This window comes from Glossina fuscipes, unplaced genomic scaffold (assembly GCF_014805625.2).
Source record: "Glossina fuscipes isolate IAEA_lab_2018 unplaced genomic scaffold, Yale_Gfus_2 174, whole genome shotgun sequence".
Lineage (NCBI taxonomy): Eukaryota > Metazoa > Arthropoda > Insecta > Diptera > Glossinidae > Glossina > Glossina fuscipes.
Genome location: NW_023998517.1, coordinates 1,526,625 through 1,550,801, shown reverse-complemented (window position 1 = coordinate 1,550,801; position 24,177 = coordinate 1,526,625). Strand labels below are relative to the sequence as shown.

At 33.9% G+C, this 24,177-nt stretch overlaps 1 protein-coding gene and 1 long non-coding RNA gene across 4 annotated transcripts in view; one reads left to right on the top strand and one right to left on the bottom strand.

The window, feature by feature from the left end:
• Positions 1 to 24,177, top strand: part of LOC119641699 (homeotic protein ultrabithorax) — a 183,409-nt gene that overhangs the window by 34,044 nt on the left and 125,188 nt on the right. For all 3 annotated transcript variants that reach the window (XM_038040491.1, XM_038040490.1, XM_038040489.1), the window contains one exon: positions 21,075 to 21,125. In XM_038040491.1, coding sequence (XP_037896419.1) covers positions 21,075 to 21,125 — 51 coding nt within the window. The remainder of the gene's footprint in view (positions 1 to 21,074; positions 21,126 to 24,177) is intronic.
• Positions 1 to 24,177, bottom strand: part of LOC119641701 — a 219,114-nt gene that overhangs the window by 74,619 nt on the left and 120,318 nt on the right. The gene's annotated exons all lie outside the window — the stretch shown is intronic.

The window sequence follows — 24,177 nt, the reverse complement described above, 5'->3', positions numbered from 1 at the left end:
AGAGAAAATGGCAAAGAAGTGGGCACTGAGGACAGGCACTCCAATAACAACGATTGTTGATTGGTATGTGAAGAACAGCATAAGAACAAATTTTAATAAAATTATCAAAGGTTTTCTTGCTACCATTATTGTGCCCTCTAGATGCATAGAAGATCATTTGCTCACAGTGCTGAGGTTTTTTAGTTTTGTTAATCTGAATTTACGCAACATTTACGCTTACTTTCGATGAGTTATGCAAATCCATTAGAGCGGCCCAAAGTTTTTTCCTTTTTTTTGGTGCGAAATCCCATCTTGATTAAATGAGTACGTACCGTTGTCCTAGGAATGTTAGTAGCATCCGCTACGACGCGTACACGGTATCGCGCATTTTCCGCGAGCATAGTCTTGATGAGGTCCACATCCGTCGTTGCGTTGCTGTCTTTCAAATTAAAACTGCCAACTCTCAGTTTCTTAAACCATTTTCCGACCTTTCCAATGGTCGTAGTTCCGCTTCCATAAGCAGTACAAATCTCGTCTGCAATGTCTTCTGCTCTACTGCCTTTTTTGAAGCTTAACATGCCTTGAATGTGTCTTTTGGCTATCGATACTGACCAGCGTTGAAAACGATTTTAGAAGAGACTTTGCCACCAACGAAACTTACTTTGCTGTACAGCTGTAAGACGATTGAAATGGATTCCGTAAATGGCCAATAGATAAACTTGCATGTTTACAAACATAGCCGGCTCGAAGTCTCGTACACCGCATGGCGGAGAAAAAACTTATGGGACATCCCTGTACATTTTTCGAATTAACTTTATCTTGATAGATAGATGGATTATTGGATGAGATTTATACTTGATAGAGAAACCTTTGTTATCTAAAAGCAAATGTTTGGGAGAAATTTTATATTCGATATGAAGTCATTTGAATGTAATTAAATTAATAACATTTGACAGCTTAATGTTGGAAGGCTTGTTTGATAGTTATTCAATATATATATTGAGTCCTTCCTGTGTAAAAGGAAACTATTGAGTTTCAAACGATGAGCGTGCAAAGTGGGTGGAAAATTTATAAAGTTAACCTCGTTAACCTTATGTAAAACTATGATATTATTACTTTTTTCGACTTGTTGTTTGTATACGGCATTGTTTCCAAAAACAATACAAAACGTAAATCATATTTTCGGACGGCGAAAATATATACTTTCATTTAAATACGGATTTTTCCTCCAAGAAAAGTGTATCCGCTGTGCTTGATTTCGTTTTGATTTTCGTAACACGTACAAGTGACTTATTCAATTCTGTCTTTCAACAGGTAAAAAGTTTTATTTCATTATTTTTAAGTTTTTTTTTTTGGGTTCAAACACGCACGCCAGTTTAAATAAAGATTTAAGCAAGCATTACCGTAGCAATAACAACGCAGGCAAGTAGCTTTAGTTGTGTCTGCGAATCCCGTATATATTTGGCCGTAAGGTAAAGTGACACATTTGTGACACATCTCAAATAATTTCGCAAAAAAAAATAAAAAAAAAACTTCAAATTGTTAATTTTCATTTAATAAGACTTTGCCAGACGCAGATAGACAGACGGACGGACATAAACGGCATAAGTAAAACATACAAAGATACAATATTTGTGGTGAATAACACTTTTGACTTTTGAACGAATGTATATACATATATATATATACATATATATATATATACATATATATATACATATATACATACATACATACATACATACATATAAACAGATGCAGATATGCAGGCAAGAGTACATATTTGAATAATATTTTTAGTGTGAAATAGGGAGAGAGTTGCTGCCGCTGCTACATACCATAGTGTTTGTTGTTGGTACTGTGCGACATATTAAGTCTCAGACCATATTTTATTTCCATTGCCAAAAGTGTCATGTTACGAAGATTTATATTCAACTGTCTTGTTGAACTGTCTTGCTTTCATTCTTACAGTTGTGTTGTTTTTTTCACTCTGAGCCATGTTTTCAAAACCGATCACGCCCAAAATTAATACGAAATTTTCTTTCTTTTCTCTTTGTTTTTTTTTCTTTTTTTTCTTCGTTTTTTTTTTTGGAGATTCAACAAACACATAAAAGATAAATTTTTTTTTGTTTTCAAAAAAAAAAAAAAAAAAAGATTTAAAAATAAAAAAACGTTCCTATCTAAACAGGTTTTTATTTTGTTGTGATCTTTATGGTTAACATTGTTATTGCTGCTCTTGCTGGTGACATATAGAATATTTTTTATTGTTGTTTATTTGATTTACATTCTTATCACTTTTACTTTGTTGAAAAAAAAAGGTATATGAATACGTATACATATATATATATATATATATATATATATATATATAGATGTATATATGCAGAAAAGGATACTTGAGGGATTGTATCGACGAAAGATTTATTAGCTTTGATAATTCAAGAATGCACCAACAGTCGGTAAATGTGGTGGTGTGTGACATGATGGTGCCTCGTATTCATATACGTATATGGCTGACTAGTGTGGTTAAGAATCTACAATGCATGCATTATAGAGAATATTTCATTCTATCATTCGAATGTCAGACATGTTGAAATATTCACTTATGTTTATATTAGAACTGACAACGAGACTGACTATTTTCCAAAAATGTTACGTTTAATCAAGTATGGGTTTGAGATAAACGACTTTATGTGTGGGGAAAGGATCATCGAAAATTTAGAGAATAACTTAATGAATCATATTCAGGGACTTTTACTTTTTCTTAAGAATCTTGGAAATCGAAATTAATTGTCTTTACCACCATACCGCGTTAGTCATTGACAGCTTTCAGTCATTGTTCGTTTGCGGTAACGTAATGCCACATCGCGTTTGTAACTATTGTACACACAATTGACATTTTTTACTTTGTGTTACTTGCATAATGATGCGTAGCTTTATTTCATTTTATTGGAATTTTATTATGTAAGCGGATTTTAATGCAACTGCCTGCCACCGTGCACTTGATCAAAAACGTTTGAAATAAAACTTGACTGAAAATGTCATTTATTTCGCAATATCTAGAAACAGGTCTCGGAGTGAAGTCTAGTTTAATCAAACTGAATATTTACACTAAATAAGTAATAAACAAAGTTACTCTCTTATGCCAGCACAAACGATTTAATAATAATTTTAATACGTTATAAAGACTGAAACCTGACAATCATTTCAAATATAAATGCGCACATAGCTCTACCGGTGGGTATAAGCACAATAAAAACTATTATAATAATAACAACAACAACAACAACAATAACAATAATAATAATAATAGTAACATAACAATGCAAATAAGAAATGGAAAGAAAAGAAAATCCAAAAAAGAAGAAGAAGAAAAAGCAAAAAAAAAGGCAACAACAAAAGCAGACATAAGTAAATAAGACATTTGAAATTATCATGCAACGCACGTCATGATGTTAAACGCCTCTATTCGTTTCGCTAAGATAACTTCATGCAAAATTGTATTGTAAATCATATTAAGTGGGCGCTAGTCCAAAAACGTGTGCACTAGTAAGACGTTATGATATGTGGTTAGTTCAACTAAGTAAATGCTTAAAATTAAGTAAAGACATTTAAGATAGATGTGATCATATGAGCGGCTGCTAAGCGTTGTCTTATTTAAAAAACATTAAATTTGCAAGAAAAGATTTTTATTTCAAAGAAAAAAAAAAAATTGAATAAAAATTATTTATGCGACATATCTATTGCCGACGCTCATGAAGTGCGAATTGTTTCCGAATTTAATTGTGCAGAGAGAAGCATTCGTCTTCGAAGTTCTTCACAAGCCGTTTCAGTAGAGATGTTTTAGATTAACTCATAAGTTTGTTAAAAGCTTGTATTGATTTTTAGCTCTTTTTTTTTTTTTTTTTTTTTTTTGATATGGTTACTCAGTCATGTCGATTCACCTATTCGCGTAAAGCGGCAACAGACAGAAAAAAGCGAGCAAAGGGAAAGAGGTAAGCCATGGTCATAGACTAGTGGATCGGCGTAAACTCTACCGCACTGACACTTGAATCCGCGAACCTTGACTGGGCGGTCGCGATTATTAGCTATTCAGCTACTCTTGCGGAACAATGAGAACAGATTTAACGGTAATTGTTCACAATGTAAAAAATCCCTCCTATCGGGCATATCTGTCGAATTCGAACCATCTCTGAAGAGTACTATCAAGAATAATTGATGCGTTTGCAGCGATCATAAAAGGAAAACCAGCAGATATCCGGGAAATTAGATCTTCCCATATGAGAAAGAACGACGTTTGTCTGGGGACGTTTAATAGCACTCCACTGGAATAATCTACCACTTAGCCCTGTTTCCCAGCCCTTCCTCCTTCTGATTAATATCTGGTACATCTGATTGTCTGCTTTAGCAGCTTTTCCGTTCCTACGACGATGCCCTCAGACAGCCTCATAGCGCCAAGACTCACATAGAGTTCACATATCACCAGGAAATGGGAAAATTGTGTATTTAGCGATATAATTGGTAACCGATTCCATTGACAATAATGCTGCCATCTTTTGACCAAATCGATGCTGCTTTTTTATTAGCCAGCCTAGTAACCCAGACACAGAGTTACTTGTCCCTTATGATGTACGTACTTATACGCTGTCAACGTCTGTGTTCCATATTCTGGCGATTGCAAGCCTATAACGTACAGTGCAAAGTATAACACGTGCGTTAGGGAACTCTCGAAGACATATCTTTCTATCATACATTAGGTCGAGTCATAAGTAACTGCCTTTTTTTTTGTCATACATTTACTTTGTTTTCCTTGAATAACAAAATTATATTAATTTAACAGTTGATTGTGAGGTTCTCAGCCCTTTTGCTATACCTCTTGTTGATTGGCGTGGATTTTGCCCCAAAATATTCCCTTTAAAGAGTTGTCGTCAAAGTCGGAAGGACATCCCGTCCTTTAATATACGTAATTTTAAAAATCAATTACTAACTGCCCGATCAATCATTAGTCCTTCATCGTATACTTCGTACATTTCTTCAGATGTCGTCTTAGCTCTATTGTCTTATTTAAATTCGCAAAGCATTACATGTCGAGTGCGTACTTTGTGACACTCCATTTCAGAACTTAGATAAAGAGTTCAATATAACATGCACCACATAAAACAGTTGACAGGAGACTAACTAACTCCTCACGTATATAGTGTAAACAAAAACTCGTTTATCTCGGCGACTTATAGGGAGTAAATACGAGCAATAGGTTATAGCTCGCTGCATCGGACGTTACCTATGATTCGACCTAATATGTGCAGTATAAGACCTAACAGTTTTTTTCAAGCCAGAGCTTGAGACATTCGAATTTGCTCGAGGCGGTCTCTTCTTCTTTGCCAATCCGTGCTATTAATCTAAGAAAAGTTTCTTTCTTCCTGAATTGATTCCTTTTCTCTCTGCTTTACACTGAGGTGGATTTGCAACCAAAAAAAATTCTACAATCTTCCAATAAGAAAATATCTTCTTTGATCATCTTAATTTTAAAGGAATCTGTTTTAAAAAGGTTCCTCGTCAAAATCACGGAGACGTGTATTGTGTACCTTATTAATCACTACCTTATAAATTGTCGTCTAAATTTACTTCTCTTCCTGTTTTCAACAAACAAAAAAAGAAAAAAAATTATTTTTTGCAGACTTCTCCTCATCGTCTCTAACCACATCAACTAAAAAAGTTAGTCTTTCTTAAAAATTATAGAATCAACACACAGTCCCTCTTATACAGAGAGGAGGAAAATTCTATTTGCTTTGTATTACGATACAGCAAAACGTAAATACGCATATATTTATGTTTAGTCTACAAAAGTTCACAAAATATAAACAGGAGTAAAATTCAGACACACAACAAATTTTCATATGTTCATACATCGTTATACATATATCTACGCCAGCCGGCAAGTAACAACAATGTACATAATTTTAGACTCGTTTTATTTTGAAGTAAAATTCCGCCTAAATGAAAAACGAATCCTTTGTTCTCTTGAAGTCTGAATGAATAGTAGTGACTAAGTCAGCTGATTGGCTGGATCTGTGCCCGCAATGTTCAGTATTCATTGATATTATCAACAATGGCTGCAGTAGTGTCAATGCGATCGATTTCCGTATTGATCTCTAAGACGTATCGCTCGGGAAGTCCTCTTGGAAAATTAAAAAGGTATCTTTGTTAAATGACTATCGCACGCTTGCTTATTTGTTCTGATCCCCATATTTTCTAGTTTTGGCTCATATATCTATTTTGTATGAGTAGGTTCGTAAGCTATTTTGCCGTCAGATGAATTATTTTTTAATCACAAATAACATGCGAAGACCTCTTCTCTACTATTAATGGCTTTTGGGCTACGGTAATTCATATCACAAAATTAGTCAGATATGACACCATAATGGGATTCTGTATGGGATGGGAACGCTAACTTCCTCAAGGAGTTATATTAAAATACACTACTGACTAATCTAAACAACATGTCGTAATCTATTGTTTTGTGTTATTGAAAAAAATGGCATAACTTCACGGAGACGTGAAACGACAGTTGTCTGTTTAGAGCCAGGACTTCTTAGGCTTGACGTCCCTTCTTGCAGTTTTATTGTCTATTGCCAAGCATTCTGAACAGGAGTAAATCATAAAAAAGTGATTAACTGTTTATTTGTGAATTGTTAACAGAAAGAAAGAATTGAATTTTTTGTTATTCTACTTTTGTTACTCTAACACAATTACTCTGAGCACACTGATCTATTATAACTATTGTTGATAATTGATTGGTAAGCGAAGAAAAGACTAATCAAATTCATCAGCAAATAAATTCATAACATGAATACTCTAAACATGAACATACGAACAGAAGCTGATGGCAACGTTGCGGTCCTTTGAACAATTCGCCCGCAAAGCAAACGCCAAAGTCAATAGAAAAATTTGACTTACGTAGCGACCTCCACAAGGAAAATGTCTTATAAATCAGGCGTTAAGTATGTCCGAAAGTTATTCCTTGCCTTATGGCCTCGAATCGGGTCTTTCCCAAGATGATATATTTTTAAAATATAAGATCGTTCCTAAACCGATTTGGCAGAAAGGGGAAATCGATGTGGAAATAATTGAAATGTGGGATGAAAATGTGAGAGAATCCTCGATAGCTGAATGTATGTTTGTATGTTCGCCCAGAATTTAAGTCTGGACTATTCTCTAAAAGTATTAAAAACACTGCGTATTGAAAAAGGGACATTTTTCCAAAAGATTTGTTATATAACTTCAATTATGAATAAAATATATTTGATTTTCACTCTTTATTAAAGTATTTGTAAAAGTATTAAACCTTTTTAACATTACACGCTGCAGACATAAATTATATTATTAGACTTTCACTGCAGATTTTCTTTAAATAACTTTAAAGCTTTCTAAGAGTATTTTTCAATTCATTTTTGAACTTTATTATGAATTTTTGTTTATACATATAAACACCTTAAATCTTAATGGTTTGTTTACTTTTGACCTAACGGTATTTAGATTGCATGTCGTACACACAAAAACACACAAACATATACAATCCGTATATATACATATATATATATATATATATATATACAATATATAGTATAAATAGATACCCATTGTGTACATAAATACATGTAAACTCTACACATTGACAGTTAATTTTGCAATTGTATTTCAATAACAATAAATTTGAACCTTCGACATAAAATACGAGAATTCAGTGGGTAAATGCAATGCAGTATTGGCTATATAAGCGAAGACCTTTACATTCAAACATTCATATATGAACATACATATCGTACATACGTATGCCTGTGAAAGTCAATATAGAAGTGTGTGAATTTGTGCAAGCATTTGTAGAACAGTAAAGAAGAGTAATGACTTAGAGAATGAGCAGTAGAGATGAGTATATTGATGTTGTTTTTGTTGGTGTTCTTGTTGTCTTATTGGTATAGCAAGAGAAGTAAAACAACCCTAAACTATATAAATCTACGAAGGTAGTTAACAAAGTTGATATTTGAACATATCATCAAAGGAATTAAAATTATTTTTATTGTCCTCACATATAGCATTATGGATACTGCAAAGTCACACTTTATGAAGCTATTGCTAAAAATCCGCTAAATCTTTGTCACTTTCCTCAGAATGTAAGAAACACACACCGATCCATTAATTTCGTGTATAATGCTGTCAAACTAACAAATTTGAAAGTAAACAGCAAGACAAACCTTCATTGCTGAAAAACAACACCTGATCCAATCATCTGATCTTCAGAAAGTCAAAGCATGAAGACATCACATTATACGACATCAGAAAAATCATAAGAAAAAACTTCGATATTCGGACTTAAGTCGATTGAGTTCTTCTAAAACGCATACACCTTTCTTGGACCAAGTACGACGAAGTATTTCGGGGTAAATATATTGCACGTACAGAACAACTTCCATAGTAGTATTGGGATGTTTTGTTGTGACTCTTATTTAATTTGATACAAGGAGAAACTTCGATGGTTTACCGAAGTTAGTCGAGGTCGAATAAGTTAAGATTGTAGTACTAAAGCTCAGTTATAATTTGATTTAAAAATTTAGTCTTAAACGGTCTCGTGTTTAGCGAGAGAACATCTGGGATGCATTAGATAGAAGTTTTCATACCATTCCTAACTATGTGCCTCTGCCAAAGGCTAAGTCAATCGCAAGTGCTCGATGGATGTACAATGAACTCAGAGACAAAACTAATAATTTCGTAAGTGATCCCCCTCTCTGATAATAAAGCAATGTTTCCAGCTTACGGTGTGAACAACACTAGATTCATTTTGGCTTTAAAAATAACACCGTGCAATGAACTGTATCATTAAATATTTATACCTAGAACTGTGTTATTAAATATTTATGCATTCAACCAGTGCATTATTTTTCAGGTTTTTCATTTCTTTTCCTGAAGGCTCGTTTTATCTGCTCTAAATGAAATTCGAATACTATTAAGAAAGGCATATCCACCTTCACTGAGGGAGTCAAGGAATAGAATTTCTATTTCTTTAAGGGTTAAAAACTGCCATCGTGCTTGCAAATGGTGGAAGACGATCTTTGTCATATTGTGTTACAGAGTAATTTGCCTGATCAAGCCATAAAATCTACCCCTAGCACCTATCTATGACTTAGCTCTACAGCTCAACTTTTTGATTACAGTTCGACAACAGGCTTTGAATTATTTTTATCATACAATGCACGCATAGTTTCACTCACACAAGTGATGCCGTTTTCCCTAAGAGCCTGCGATTAATAAAATCTCATAGCATCGGCAACTATCGCCGATATCTGGTACCGTAAGAGATTGCATATCGGGAATAAAAAATGAACTTGATCACTTTCTTACATCCCAAGAATGAGCAAAATGATTGCATACCGAAACGTTATAAAGTGGAAAGGAAAATACTATATATACCCTATCTATATCAAGGCTTAGGTATATTATGAAATACAAGCGCCTTAAATAGTTCTGAATTTCATTTCAGATTATTCATTTTACCTAAGAAAGCTTACGACACCGTTTTAACTACAATAAAAACATTACTGATTAAACTAACCTTTCTCGCAAACGTATATAGTAACACATTTTACATATATTATATATATATATATATATATATATATATATAGTAGTAGTTTATTAAAACCTAAATGCAAATATTGCACAAACATACCATTACTCTAAACGAAAACATACGCACACAATATATAAACGCATTCATACGTAAATGCTTATGTTTGACTATATACAAGTTTAGTAAAATGTAATTAAATTTAGCTTTAGCTTAAACAAACATTTATCTGTTGTATGAACATTTGTTACAGCCTTAATTTTATCACAAAACCAGTGCAAGCTAAATACATGTGTGTAAAAGTAGTGGGGGGTGGTTCAAATTTGCGTGTGTATGAGATTATGTGTGTAAATGTTTATATTTAGGGACATTGTGCTGTTATGCATACACATTGATCAATTAACAAGCAATATTTTCATTTGTCAATAGGTTAATTTATAATACAGCACCGTTAAAATACTGTGTGTAAGCTTGTGTGTGTGTGTGTGTGTGTGTGTGTGTGTGTGTATGTGTACGTATCAGTAAGTAATAATAATAGTAAGTGTAGAGCAGCAACTACTGTAGCCTAACCGAGTGATGGAGATAATACAAATCGAGAAGAGTAATAAAGGAAATGGAACAAAAGGCGAACTGATGGCGTTCACGCACTTCCAACATATGGTGAACGGCGTTAAATCTGTTACTGAACACGTACAGAGACGCTCACACACTTGTTCATTAACTTACTTATACTCACTACTAAGCCAACGATGGCCGACAGGTGCAGCCATAATAATAAACTGGCCATTGCCGTATAGACATTGTGTGAGTAATAGAATTAAAAGAAGAGAAAAACCGACAAAAAAAAGGAAACCCATAACACATAGTGCGCATAAAGTAAAAGATCACAGGGGTGGCTGCAAGGCATGCAAGTAGCATGAGAGAGTAGAGAACACCGAATCGCTTTCACTCCTGATGACGAGGGTGAGAGTGAGTTAGTTTTACTCATACCACAAGAACTTTACACTAGCATTGTTTTCGTTTTGCTTATATTCCGTTTTGTAACATTTCAAATGGCACAATAACTGGAAGCTCTGGCTTTGGCTTCGGTTGCAAGTTCTTTTTGGGTGGACGATGATTGTGATATTGCTGTGTTGTTCTTAGTTCCTTTACAAAACATTTGAAAACATACATAGAGAGCAATGTTGCAAATTTAAGTTCATTTCTTTCTTCATGCTAAAAGTTCAAGTTCAAATACTGTAGTTTAACTTGACTTGAAGAAAAAACAAATAAAAATAATATATTTAAGGTAAATTTAAAAAAAAAGAGAAGAAGAGAAAAGAAAATTAACTCAATTTCTCCCCTGTTTTGAGAAGAGATTTCATTTAAATTCACTTAAAATATCGTTAAACACCTCATTAACAATATTGCCCGATGCCGTAACAGAATCAGAATAAAAATAATAATAAAATAATGATAAAATGTGTGCCCTTCAAACTGACTCTTCAAAAATACATATATGGTTTGCATAAATAAGCAAATGAACAACAAACGCGTAAGCGCAGAAATGCATTTAAGCACAAGTAGCATATTTTCATCATTACGTGCCATCAACTTTAATTTCACATCTATGCAACCATGCAAAGAAATAATGACAACAATGACAGCAGCGAAAACATCATGCATTGCACGCGCGTTTATCATAAAACTCAGTTAACCACAGCATCTGTAACACATCATTGCCATTATTTACACAAACGTTATATAAACGATATTATGTGCTCTGTAAATACACCATATAGCACGTACACACACATATATATATGTATATATATATATCATAAGCTATGCACAGCAACATTGTGATCATAGCATTTTTACTATCGTCAACAGTTGAGCTCTCTCTCTCTCTCTCTAGTCGCTCTTCTACTTTAAACAACCGTTATGGTCCTTCACCATTAATAATATTAACTGCAATCGAATGAATAACAACTTTGGATGATGAAAGAGATTTCTTTTTCTTACGAATTGTAGGCGGTACTCATTTAGGTAAAAACAAAGTTTACAATGACTTTACGCATGATTGCAATCGTCATATATTCGCTTTGTTCTTCTTTCTTCTTTCTGTAAAATGTATGCTAAACATCATATGAATAGTAATAGCAGCATAGCGTATTTACATCACCTTTGGTATCAGTTATTACATGGACTGTTGTCTAGGTAGCAGTGAGCCTTTATGCAGATGCATTACACTCATTCAATTTATGCTCGTATACACTGATATTTGCGTACGCTATTAAGTCTTATTTTTCTTTTTTTTTTGATTATTTTAAGATTTCCTCACTTATATATTTTATTTATACTGATCAAGAAGATATTTCCTTGATGGGGTCTAGTGCTACTGATTTGCAATCGTGAATGCTCCCAAGGCAGACGGATAGAAGAATCGTTGGCCAGAGGGTCGAGAAACTGAATCTTATCAATTTCACTTATTCATTGCTCTATTGGGAAGCTTCTCATTAGGGGAGCTACGCCAGCATTCATTTTCGTCTGCCTGAATTCAATTCAAAATCCCTCAGCCTTAGTTTAAGAAATTATCATAAATATATGGAAACAGTTGCATGACAAAACACAGTGTTATTTAGATTTTTAAAAGGTGACCTAACACATTGCCTCCTAAGGCGTGCTAGCAATATTCTCTAACATTTCATAGGCATTGAAACCGACATTTCAATTGTAATACCAAAAGATCTCAAAGGTTCAGTTCATTTTTTTCGCCTTAACAGATCGCATTAGGGTGGCCGGAACACCCTGAGCCATCACGAACTTTCTGTGCGCATTGTTTTTAAATATAATAGTTACATGCACGTATTTTGATCAACGGCATCTATTAATCAAAATGATAAAGCGATACGAATTCCCCATGTATGCAACGGTGCGATGTTTTTTCGATGATTTTGAATCTGAAGGAAAACATGTCGATTTCCAAAAACAAACTTCGTGCCGATAGACCTTTACTATCCCACGTGAATTGGTATACGGCAACGGGAATTGAAGTAAATTGGCCATCTTTCGCGGTGTTCCTTGATAATGGAAAGTACAGAGTGCTAATCGAATGTCGTTTGCAATCATTTTACTGAGACTTCTTATTAAACTCGGGCTACATCAGTGCGAACATGTCCAAGCCCTTTCAAATCGTTTCAACTCTTCGGAAAAATTTCCCAATTGTTCCTGCTATTTAATGCAATTTAGATGGAACATCTGCGGACAGACCCATATCTGAATTCGATTTGATCGATTACGGTTTCACTTACAGCTTCTTCTTTGCCAAAATAGTGATAAAGCCAAACAAGAGAACTACAGTCGCCTTGAAAACTATTTTAGAGATCAACTACTTGTTTCTTTATATAAGCCCGCGCAATGGGACACAACGTAAACGGGCTAGCAAATCCAAAATTTCCATCAACAGAAATATATATATTAGCGGGTCTAAAAAGTATTGAGCCTAATAGCAGTAATCGCTGTCGCTAATCCCGAAATCCTTGCTGTATTCTTCAATACCAATAAAAGGAAGTATGGAGTAAATGAAAGAAATTGTGTTTGGGAGTCGGCTCTCCGCAAGGTCCAATAAATTTTAAATTAATATTTTACGATTTTTTTGTTTTTTTTTGTTTTTGTGTTGTGTAAGTGACAAATTAAACGACATCCTCCGGTAATGAGTAAAAAAATTTATTAAATATCACTCATGTACGCACACAAGGTTAATCAACACATGTTTATATGGATAAATACAAGGCGAAGGTTTACATATTAACTTGCAAGATATTACATATGCTTGTAAGCAGCTGTCTTTATCATGCTGGAGTGAAACGAAGACAGGAAAGAATGATTGCAATTGTTAATAGTTTGTCAAATAAAACACATAAATACACAATTACGCACTTAAGTGATTCTGCGGCTCGTAAATGTTAACATATTTATACACATAACACTCTTGCTGCTACACTTAAATGCATGCACGAATACGGGTAAACATGCAATAAACTTTGCCACATAGTAGCAAATGACAAAACAAAAGCTTTCGTATATACACACACGCACCCACACACACACACACACACATTCACGCAATTGTGCTCAGCATTGATGTGTTATGTACATACATGCGTGCGATAAATGCTAGTGTTACGTTATCCTTGTTCAAAAGGCTTTTCCTGATAAGTGTTGTTCTTGTTGTATTGAAGCGTTTCGATAAAAATACATATATATATATATATATATATATGCCAAACCATACAAGCAAACAAACAGCCGCACAAACAACAAATTCTCATTCATACTTTATTTGAAGCTTTACAAAAAGAGATGATGCAGGAAGGGGCCATAAGGAATTCATTGAAAGGGAACCAACAATAACAACAATACAAAAATTTATGTTAAAACATAAAAATTCTATCTTTTAGGTATTCAAGAACATTAATCTATTTTATCATTTTTATTTAAGCATAATAATATTAAATAAATAGATCTACGTAATGCACTGTGAGCTATAATAAAAAAAAAAAAAAAAAAATCCAAAACTAAAATTGAAATTTACTCGTTTGGCGGAAAAAAATTAGTATAGAAAGACAAATTATCGTACATGCTACCCTTTCGATAACAGACAGACACACAAACTTTTTTAACCCCAACGTCGCGCATACATATGCATACATATGGATGTGTGTGCGCGGGGAAATATATACGCATATATAGCAGTGGCAGTGGTACTCGTCGTAGTAGTTGTAGATCTCGGTTTGTTTGGCGATGGGTAGACAGAGGCGCATTACTTTAATTTATTTATTGGCATTTCATTGGCGAATTTATGCACATTTCGTAGCCAATGTTATAAATTTAGTCAAATGTGAAAATTGTGCATTTACTACACAGCATGTCTCACAAAAATGCATATACATGTACACACACACATATACGCATTTTGGACTCAAGCACTTTCATAATATGTACACAATGTTTGCTCAGAACCAAAAAAGGGATTTTCATTATAAAATATCACACGGCAGCAATATGGATGACATGCCGTGCAAATATATATACAAACACACGTCCACATCGAGAGCTATTCCGTATCGCACGAGATATATGACTCGCAGGATTAAAAAAAAAAATATATGTATATATATGTACATATATACATATATATTCAAAAAGTCAATTCTTGCAAAACGGCAGCGGAGAAATCGCATATTGAAAAATTGAACGAATTTCTTTCGCACTCTAAATCTAGAAGTTTTCAAAAAATTCAATACTTTGCATGGGTTTCAAGTTCAAAAACCAAACACTTAGGGATTTTATTGCAAATAATTTTGGCTACATTTCTATCCACTACACCGCTTGTGATCAAAGGTTATATTAAGTTTGTGTGGACGTATGTAATACCCAGAAGGACTTCAGATAGCTTTAAATAGATTTATTATACAAATCGATTTAGAATTACTTCGTATCGGCCTAAGCTTGTCTGTCTGTTTGTCTTGTGTTCTTGTGCACAACATGCGTACGGTAACTTTTGAGATACTGTGATGAAGTTTAGTACGCAGACGTGTTTTGGCCCTAGGAGGACCCTTATTGAAAATGGTTCCGCTCGCTTGCCATTTAAGGCCCTGTTCTAAAAAATTATTACATAAATAGCTATAGGACGCTGTAGGATCTTAGTGGCGGGCCGTGTGTGCTTGTGTGTTTATATTTTCTTTTTGTTCCGTCATCAAGTTTTTATATATGAAAACCCTCCAATCGTTCGCAGCAGAAACAGGTTAACTATCAGTGAATTTTACACAACTTATCGTTGCGTATAGAGCCGAGCTTGGGAGTCAATTGGGTTCATTTCCCCTACGACCTTTTTTTAGGGTTTTCTAGCAAATATTCATATCCAATATCAATATCAAAAGTTTTTTCTTTCGAGAGTCCCTTAATTCGTTTAGCCCGTCTGTCCTCCATTCTGTCTTTTGTCCAATGGATTCATGTAAAAGATATGCGAGCGTATCCTTGAATTTGTATGTCAAATCTTGCGACTACTAAAATCGCGTCACTAGAGCAATAGAACATGGACGCAGGCCTTTAAGTCGCCTAAGACAAAGCTCAACAGGATTGATTATTTCTATCTAAAGTTCTGTAATTTGAGGGTTCCACAAGTAGACGGATGCGGTCCATTCAAATTCTTATTTAGACTAAACTTTCTAACACCATTTTGGCAAGTTAGAGGTTGACAATCGTCAATCTTACTGAGGAGCCAGAATAGGAAAGAGTTGCGGCCATCAAGTCTGTGTTCGCCGGTTTAAGTGTTAAATGCGGCAGAGCAAATGCTTTTATCGACTGGAGACACACCCGCTCGGCTGTAGCCACCATCACTTTACCGCTTTCCTTTTGCGAATTCTTTTTGAGAATAGGCGCATTCGGTGAATGATTGTCCTCAATAGACACAAAAAACCTCGCGAATGGTTCAATCGATTTCAAATAACGTTGTGATCAGATGGTGCAATACAATCTTGCAGAGTTACGCAAACCCGACTGCTACATATATTATATTTACATCCATATGTCTTGCTACTTAATTATTTTCCTTTTGAACTTTTCCTGACCGTTACAAGCGAAACAACACAATAAGTGTATCCTCACCCTAAGGTGGTGAGAAAAGCAAAACAGAAAACCAAAAAAAAAAAAAAAAACGGTAAAGCATAACATGTAGTGTCAGTTTTACGTATCTCTACTGCAGTCACACTTATGTACTCTTATGTATGGACAGTGTTCATATGTGTTTGTTATGTGTATGTATTAAATATTTTTTCTATGCCAGCATTTAAATTGCGCGACTTATGGCTTTACGTCAGTGATTTATTTGCATATAAATGGAGCGCACACCAACAAACGGCATTTAAAAGAACATTAAAGCACCAACAATAACAACAATATTCCAACACCTTAAACGCAATAAAAAAAAAAGACTATAGAAGAAGAAGATTCAGCAAATACAAAAAAAAAAAAAGAGAAGAACATAAGCATACGCTGCTCATTCAAAATTTTGCAAGTTTGAAAAACATTCATCAAGAATGTTTGCCACCAACTTGCATTTACATGAAATTTATGCAAATGTTTTACACATATTTCTTCTTAGGAAGAACCTTTTTTCGAACAATTTGGAGAAATACACCAACAACGAAGAATACAAACATAAATAAACTTTATTTTATAGTTAAACACCTGCGCGTACGTAATGCATGTTTCTTTTATCCATGTACAAGTACAGACATCTTTTCATAGCAGATTTAATGTTTCTTGACATCTTCATCGCGAAAAATTTATGCGGCAATATTTTAAGAGAGAACGTTTGCATTTAAATCCTTTTAAATTATAAAAAACCTAAACATTATTCAACTCTACGTCTCGTGCGTATTTTCAGCAATATATTCCACGCAGAGTTATCTTCCTTTACATTTCCTCAAAACATTATTTGATGTAAACTAATTATATCTGGCCTGCGGTATTGCCGAGTACCTAAGAGTCGTAACTCCCAAGTCAGTGTTCGATGATTCAAATCTCAGTGCTACGGCGAAGTCTTTATTCGAGAGTTCGAATCTCAATGCAGTTCCGTTTGCCCGCACTTGCTCCGTAGCTGTAATGGGTGGCTAGCCAGTAAAAGCATAATATTTACCAGTTGGGCAAACCCCCACTAAGTTGCCTTCTCTTACTCTTCTCTCATCTTTTTCTGACCATGGATGCGATACTAGGCTAACTCTTAATTCCCTTCCCTTCTTTCGCCCTTCATTTCGATCATCTGTTACACATGTGATCCCTTAAGTGGTTGAACAGTATTAGATAAGTATGTACATACATTAAGTGCTTTCCAAGTCATAAGGATTCTTCCCCGTTATTTTGCGATAACATTTCACGACGATTTCTTACTACGTCTTATCAGCGCCACTACTGGCGCACTCTAGTTGTGATTATTCTTATGAAAATCAGACTTAATTTTAGAAACACCAACACACAAAATAAATTCTCCTAAGCAGCAAGAGATCCTGAGTTAAATCGTATCTACTGCTATTCACTGGTCGTTCGCCTGTCCCTCGGTCTATCTCTCTATTCTCTCTCTAATTTGAAATTGTCGCCATCTCCAGCAGTTATCCTTCTAGAAATTATCGCAAATGATTGTAACAGTCAGAAAGTGACACGTAAATATTTTTCAAATTGTATAGAAAGTCGGGGAAAAAATTCACAGTACTGACCCTAATAACCCAATGCGCAGAAAGCCTCGAGTGATTTGACGTTTAAAACTCTTTTTTGGGCAAATTAATTGTTTTTGCTTTTGATAAATTTTGTTCGAATTAGGAAAAAATGATTACACAACAGGCAACGTGAACATAGCAAATGCAACGATCGGGGTTATCTTTCAAGTTAGTGGAATTGATTCAAGGCAGAGAAAAAGCTCATTTTTAACCGAAACCATATGAAAATACAATGATGAACACAAAGCGTTCATTCATTTTAAATCTTGTAATACGGTGTGTGTGTGTTAAAGAAATTGTTCGTTTCAAAATTGGTAGGACTGTAACAGACATCTGGGTCGAAAAGTATTTTTTCCGATTGTTACAACATGTGTGAGGAGATGATGTCTGTCTATCAATCGGTCATGAAAAGCCTTATTGCGGGAGATGAGAGTTAGATCTACGCACAGAAAACCGAAATCAACCGATCAACAGAGCGAATATCGGGCAAGAGGAGTGAGCCAGGATAAGAAAAACTGAGCCAAAGTCGCGCAAAACTCAAAGTGAGAGGTTAATAGTTTTCTTCGAAAACAAACTGTTCGCAAGGAATGTTATTTGAGTTTGATGATTACTTCGAAGGCGACGACATAGATTTGGAATAATGCGCCGCTTTAAAAAGGAAAAATTTGTTATGTAATTACATTACATACTTCTGCGGCACAGTAGCATAAGCCAAAAAAATTTGCAGGACTTACTGATTGTTTACTGGTTAATTCGGAGGACTAACTTTTACTGTGAGTCTGTCAGCACACTGTCGACACCTGCCACCACATCCGCTTTATCTAAATCGCCTTAGGGTTGTTATATATAGAAAAAACTCTCTTTATGATTCAGATTCAAATTTTTTTAAACATTTCGCTCTCTTTGGCATATAAGGGGGATGTTGCTCATTATTAAAAAAAAGTTTGCTTAAAAGAGAAATAAAAAAAAAAAAAACAAATTGAGAAAGTTAACGAAAACTAATCATCGCATACACCATGACCTACCACGACCTACCATCACAAAATTGAAACAGTGTGACCTAGAGTTCATACAACGGAATATGAAGACGATCGAATATCATTATAAACGTGATCACAAGTTCAAATATTGAAAGTGCGCTCTTCAGAGAGCTGGGAAGAAACCATTAGCGCCAATGATTTACATCAAACACTTTCTCCAATCAACAAATGCGTTGCATCAGATTTCTTGATGATAACGTGTGGAATGATACTTTTATGCTCACATATCAGAAGCCTTTCCTCCTATAGCGGTTTATTTTTTTTTTTGAAATTTATATTTAAATAAAAATTCAAAATTTATATTTTCTATAAATCTTATGGAGCGAGAGGGTTCGTAAAAAAATTTGTTTTGTGTCAAAAATACCAAATTGACATAATAAACAAACAACAGCTTTTTTAATTATCCAAATGCTAAGAAAGCTACGTGCGAGACAGTGTAAGAGTGAATTTTGGATATCTGCCGCCACCTACAGCGAAAATACTTGTTAACTAAACTGAATTTATTGTAAGTGCTTTAGCAGATACCGACGCAACTGTATATATGAAGACGGCAGATAAATAGCGAATAACGTTTACCTAAATATCACTCTGCATGTAGTAAGTTATGTCAGCTTTCTAAGCATTTTTAGCTGGTTTTCTCAAAAAAAAAAAAAAAAGCCTATCCCCGAACAGAGGGCACCTCTGTAAAGAAGAAGACTAAAATTAACATAGCACAAATTATAATCACCGGCCTATATTAACATGTTGGCAGTTAATTAAAGTGATTATGACTTTCTTTCTTTTCTATTTTTAGAAGAATTTCGAAAAAGCATTCAGCTCACTGTCTTTTTAAGATATCATAAGATCTATGAAGAATGCTGTTTTTTTGGAAAAAGTTATGAAAAATACCATCGAACATAAATAAAAAATATTTGTATTTTTTTTTAATTATTTGTGCCTTGAAGACTTTGTGTTTTATGATAAATTATGTTGTGTTGCTTTTGATTATTTAAGACTGCGACTTAAACCGATAGATACAAACGTTAAAGTAAGACTTAAACCTGTATGATACCTGTATGATAAATGACACTATTGCGGCTACAATAATCAAAATAGCAGAACTACATTACAACAATATATTAGTAAAGATACTTTATGTTGTCACAATGAGATAAATTTTTATATACATTATGTTTCTCTTAATCTTTATATGATTTATTTTTGGCTTTTTGTTTATCTTACAACTTTTTTTTATACGAACATAATATTTTATTATTTATTGTAGAAAATTCTTTCTATTCTCTATTACTACCTATTTGTTTACATACTAACTCACCCCACCCACCGTAGAATGAGGATGTACTAGTTTAGTCATTCATAATTTGTTAAACCTAAAGGAAACCCAAGGCGAAGCACATATCTTCGCTGAGGCTCTTATTCCAAAGTACTCCAGTTCGGTTTGTCCATCGGGTCATTTGATTATTTCGACTCGCAAAGAATTAAAACTCAAGTAAAACAAAGTACTCTTAGACACATTCATTTTTCAAGAAAACTCTTCAAGCTTTCACTTATAAGATTTTATGATAGAATCTACAGCAAATGCTGTAATAAAGATTATGGAATCCCCCAAACGATCCAACTGGTCATTTCGCCGATACTCTTGCAGTTAATAAAATATTTTGCTAATTTTTAAACTGTAGCTTCAAGGATGGTGGGTAGAAAAATCTTTCTATTCCGTTTCTAATCTTAAAAAGAAAATGCATTATGAAGCACCTATCTTTAACGAGGCTTTTATTTCAAAGTGCTCTAGTTATGTCCGTCCATCGGTCCACTATTATGCTTTTGAAAGAATCAAAATTTAAGCAAAAAAAAAGGAATTCCTTATGCACACCTATTTCCGACGGAAGCTCTTCAAATAGATTTTATATAATCCCCGCCAAATGACTTAACTGATCACGTCGCTGATACTCTTGCGATTATTAAACATTAATGTACGGTGTGGTGGGTAGTTCGACTGATTCGCTTCAAAGCGAATTTCTTCTTTGAGTTCCATACAGTTCTTATATGTATTTAGAATATTTTTACTCAAACTGTTACTTATCATAAATGCTAACCTACAACATATGCATTACATGTATAAACATAAGCATATAAAAGTGTACATAAGGTTCACTTAATTTTCTTTTAATTTTCCAGGTAAGAGATACTCAGAATCTCTTGCGGGCTCTCTTCTACCAGACTGGTTAGGTAAGTAAACAAACATTAAAACAGAAAAAAAAAAAAAACTTTTTTATTTTATTAAAAACCTACACAATTTTATTCATTATTTTTATTGCGTATTCTTATTTCAATTGTTTACTTATGAATTATTTGCTCAAACAACAACAAAAAAAAAACTATTCAAAATTTTTTATATAAACGAAATTGATTCATTTGATTTTTGTTGTAAACTCAAAAGAAAAAAGAAAAACAAATACAAAAAATTCCCATATTGATTTGCATTAAAAAGACGGTACTGACAGTGATTGGCAATTTTTGACGTAAAATTAATTGGCAAAATTCAAAAGGCTTTTTTAAAAAGATTTTCTCATTTTTTGTTTTTTTTTTTTTTTCTTTGAATAAAACAAAAAGAAAAACGTAAAAAAGAAACAAACGTATTTTGGTTTCATTTCTCTTATTTTACACAAAATAAAATACAAGTCAGGCTTCAATTCAAACCGAAAAGTCGAGGGTGTGACTGATAAGGAGGTAACAGCTACTAGAGTTTATTTAAATGTTATGTGAAAAGCAAAAAAAAATAAAAATAAAAAATCAAAAAATAAAAAAAATATTCACTTGCAAATAAATATATATTTAAATATGTAAACATGTAATGATCAATATAAGCAGTTAGTACGGCATGTGCATGCTTCTTAACATATGTTGTATATGCATGTGTGCATACATGTATATTATATATATATATATATATATATATATATATCTATATGTAATAATTATCACTGTTTGATGATAAGTGAGGGCGTAAATTGGATGTACTCGCAACAAAATGCTACTCGTTTATATAAAACTTGTTTTCCGTTCGGAATATGATGATGCCTTGACACGCAATAGACACACACAAGTAAGAAAAGCGTATTTTCTCGTTTCAGAGAGAATTTTAGATACCCATCACATTTTGTACAAGAAGATCGATCGAGGAGTCTCGCGAAAAGCATCTGATAAGGAGTGAAGAAATATGAAAGGAAAAATCCTCCAAATTTTACCTTCTCTCGAAATGGCTTTTAATTCTTTGCTATTGCGAAGAAGTCCCCTCGGTATTGAAGGAGTAGAACGCATATATGCAGTTGGAAGTGTGTGTCCCAATTATTGTGTCCACTGCATAGACGGGTATTCTAACATGCAAATGAATAGAAGGTCAGCCGAAGAGACGTTTAGGCTGGAAAAAGTATTTAGATTAGCGAACAGCCGATTAGACTAGCGAACAATCGCTTAGGCTGGTGAATAATCGTTTGCGCTGGCGCAGACTTGTGGGGCTCCAAATGGAAACACGCGCTCGCATTGCCAAATGGTCGGCAACAAACAATCAGACAAAAAGCTAATCATTAGCTTAGAAAACGATCGAATAGTTAAGCAGAGGAAGGGTAAAGCTAACGAACGTAGGCAAAGTTGGACGGACGGACATATGATTACGTAAAACTGATGAAGAAATGGAGCAGAGATGGTCAGATAGGTGAATTAGTATGGGTGACAGTAAACTGGCTGATCGATTGCACATGTTCTGTATATCTATTTTTACTACATATTTCCTTGCGGATAAGCGGTTGTACAGACGATTTGCATTAAGCAAAGCGCATAAACATATGCGCTGATGAGATGAAAATAATTATGTCCCTAAACAAGGATAATGTAGTTGTACTATGCAGTCTTGATGATAAGTGCAGAGCTGGCGAGAAAAAGCTAAAGCTGAATAGCGAGACATGATTAAAACTGTGAACAACTTTTGCGTTTTATACTTGGCTTGCAGTGTTACAAATGTTATGCAGAATTGGTAAAACTTAATTTTCGCTAACGGATTGAACTGAATTTGTTATAGCAAAATATTTAATTGTTTAAATGCAAACTTGAATGTTTTATAATGTATTTAAACTAGCGCTCGTTCATTCAAACGTTACATTCATTCATTACTTCATTCACACATTGTAAATCACAATTTCATGATTTGTTGGAAAACTTTAAAATAAAAACCCAAAACAAAACACTAAACATGGACAATTTAACGGCAATTTACAAAATTTATAGTTTTTTTATTTTTGCTATACATGCTCACACATGCTCCAACACACACATGAATCTATGGCTTTAAACGCACTTAGATATGCTCAAACGCAAGCAGGCACTTATCCGCAATACAAGCATTTTCTGATTACATACTCACAACACAACGAATGCACTCAGTGTCATGTTGCATATATAGATTGCATTTTACGTGTGTGTGTTTGTTACGTTGTGCAGTTTTAAATTTAATTTAATGTAGTTAAGTTTGCTTGGATTTTTCGCACTTTTCCTTTTGCTTATCTCTCTTCAATAGTTGTAGCAAATCATGACAAACTGCCGCTCACCTGAGTGCATTACATTATTAGATCGATAAACAACTTAAGCGAATTTTAATAAAACTGATGACAGTTTTCTTGCTTCCAGAGTGAAATTTATTTTTTGCCCCTTACTTTAACAAAATTCAAGACTTTGTGAAAAGTGATCGATCGAAAAAACAAAAGAATTTTAATAATTGTTTTTTTTCTCTTTTTTTGTTTCGTTTTGATTTTTTGTTTCTTTTTGTCTTTGATTGGTTTTTTTTGGGAAGTAAACTCTACAAATCCATTACGCATTCAAAAGACTGTCTTTTAGTTTTTTTTTAGCAAACAAACATATGACATTTATTATCTTTACTGCTATTTATATTGAATTTGTGCACACCACACTACAAATGTATACAGATTGGCAGACATATGTAGGCAAGTTTGTTTAAATTTTATTTGTCATCAATAATATTTAGATATAGACGGGAAATAACACAAAGGAACAGACAATCGAATTCAAGAACATTTCCTAGCAAGAAGAAAAAAAAAAAAAAACACAAAAGAAAAGAAAAATTTCATTTCTCTCTTGCCTTCGATCAATAAACCACATAAGATAAATTAAAGTAATTTACCGACAGGGAATTGAAATTTGTGTACGCATCAGACGGAGACATGCATGCTCTGACGTCGACTGTTTCAACCCATTAGAAAATTACTAA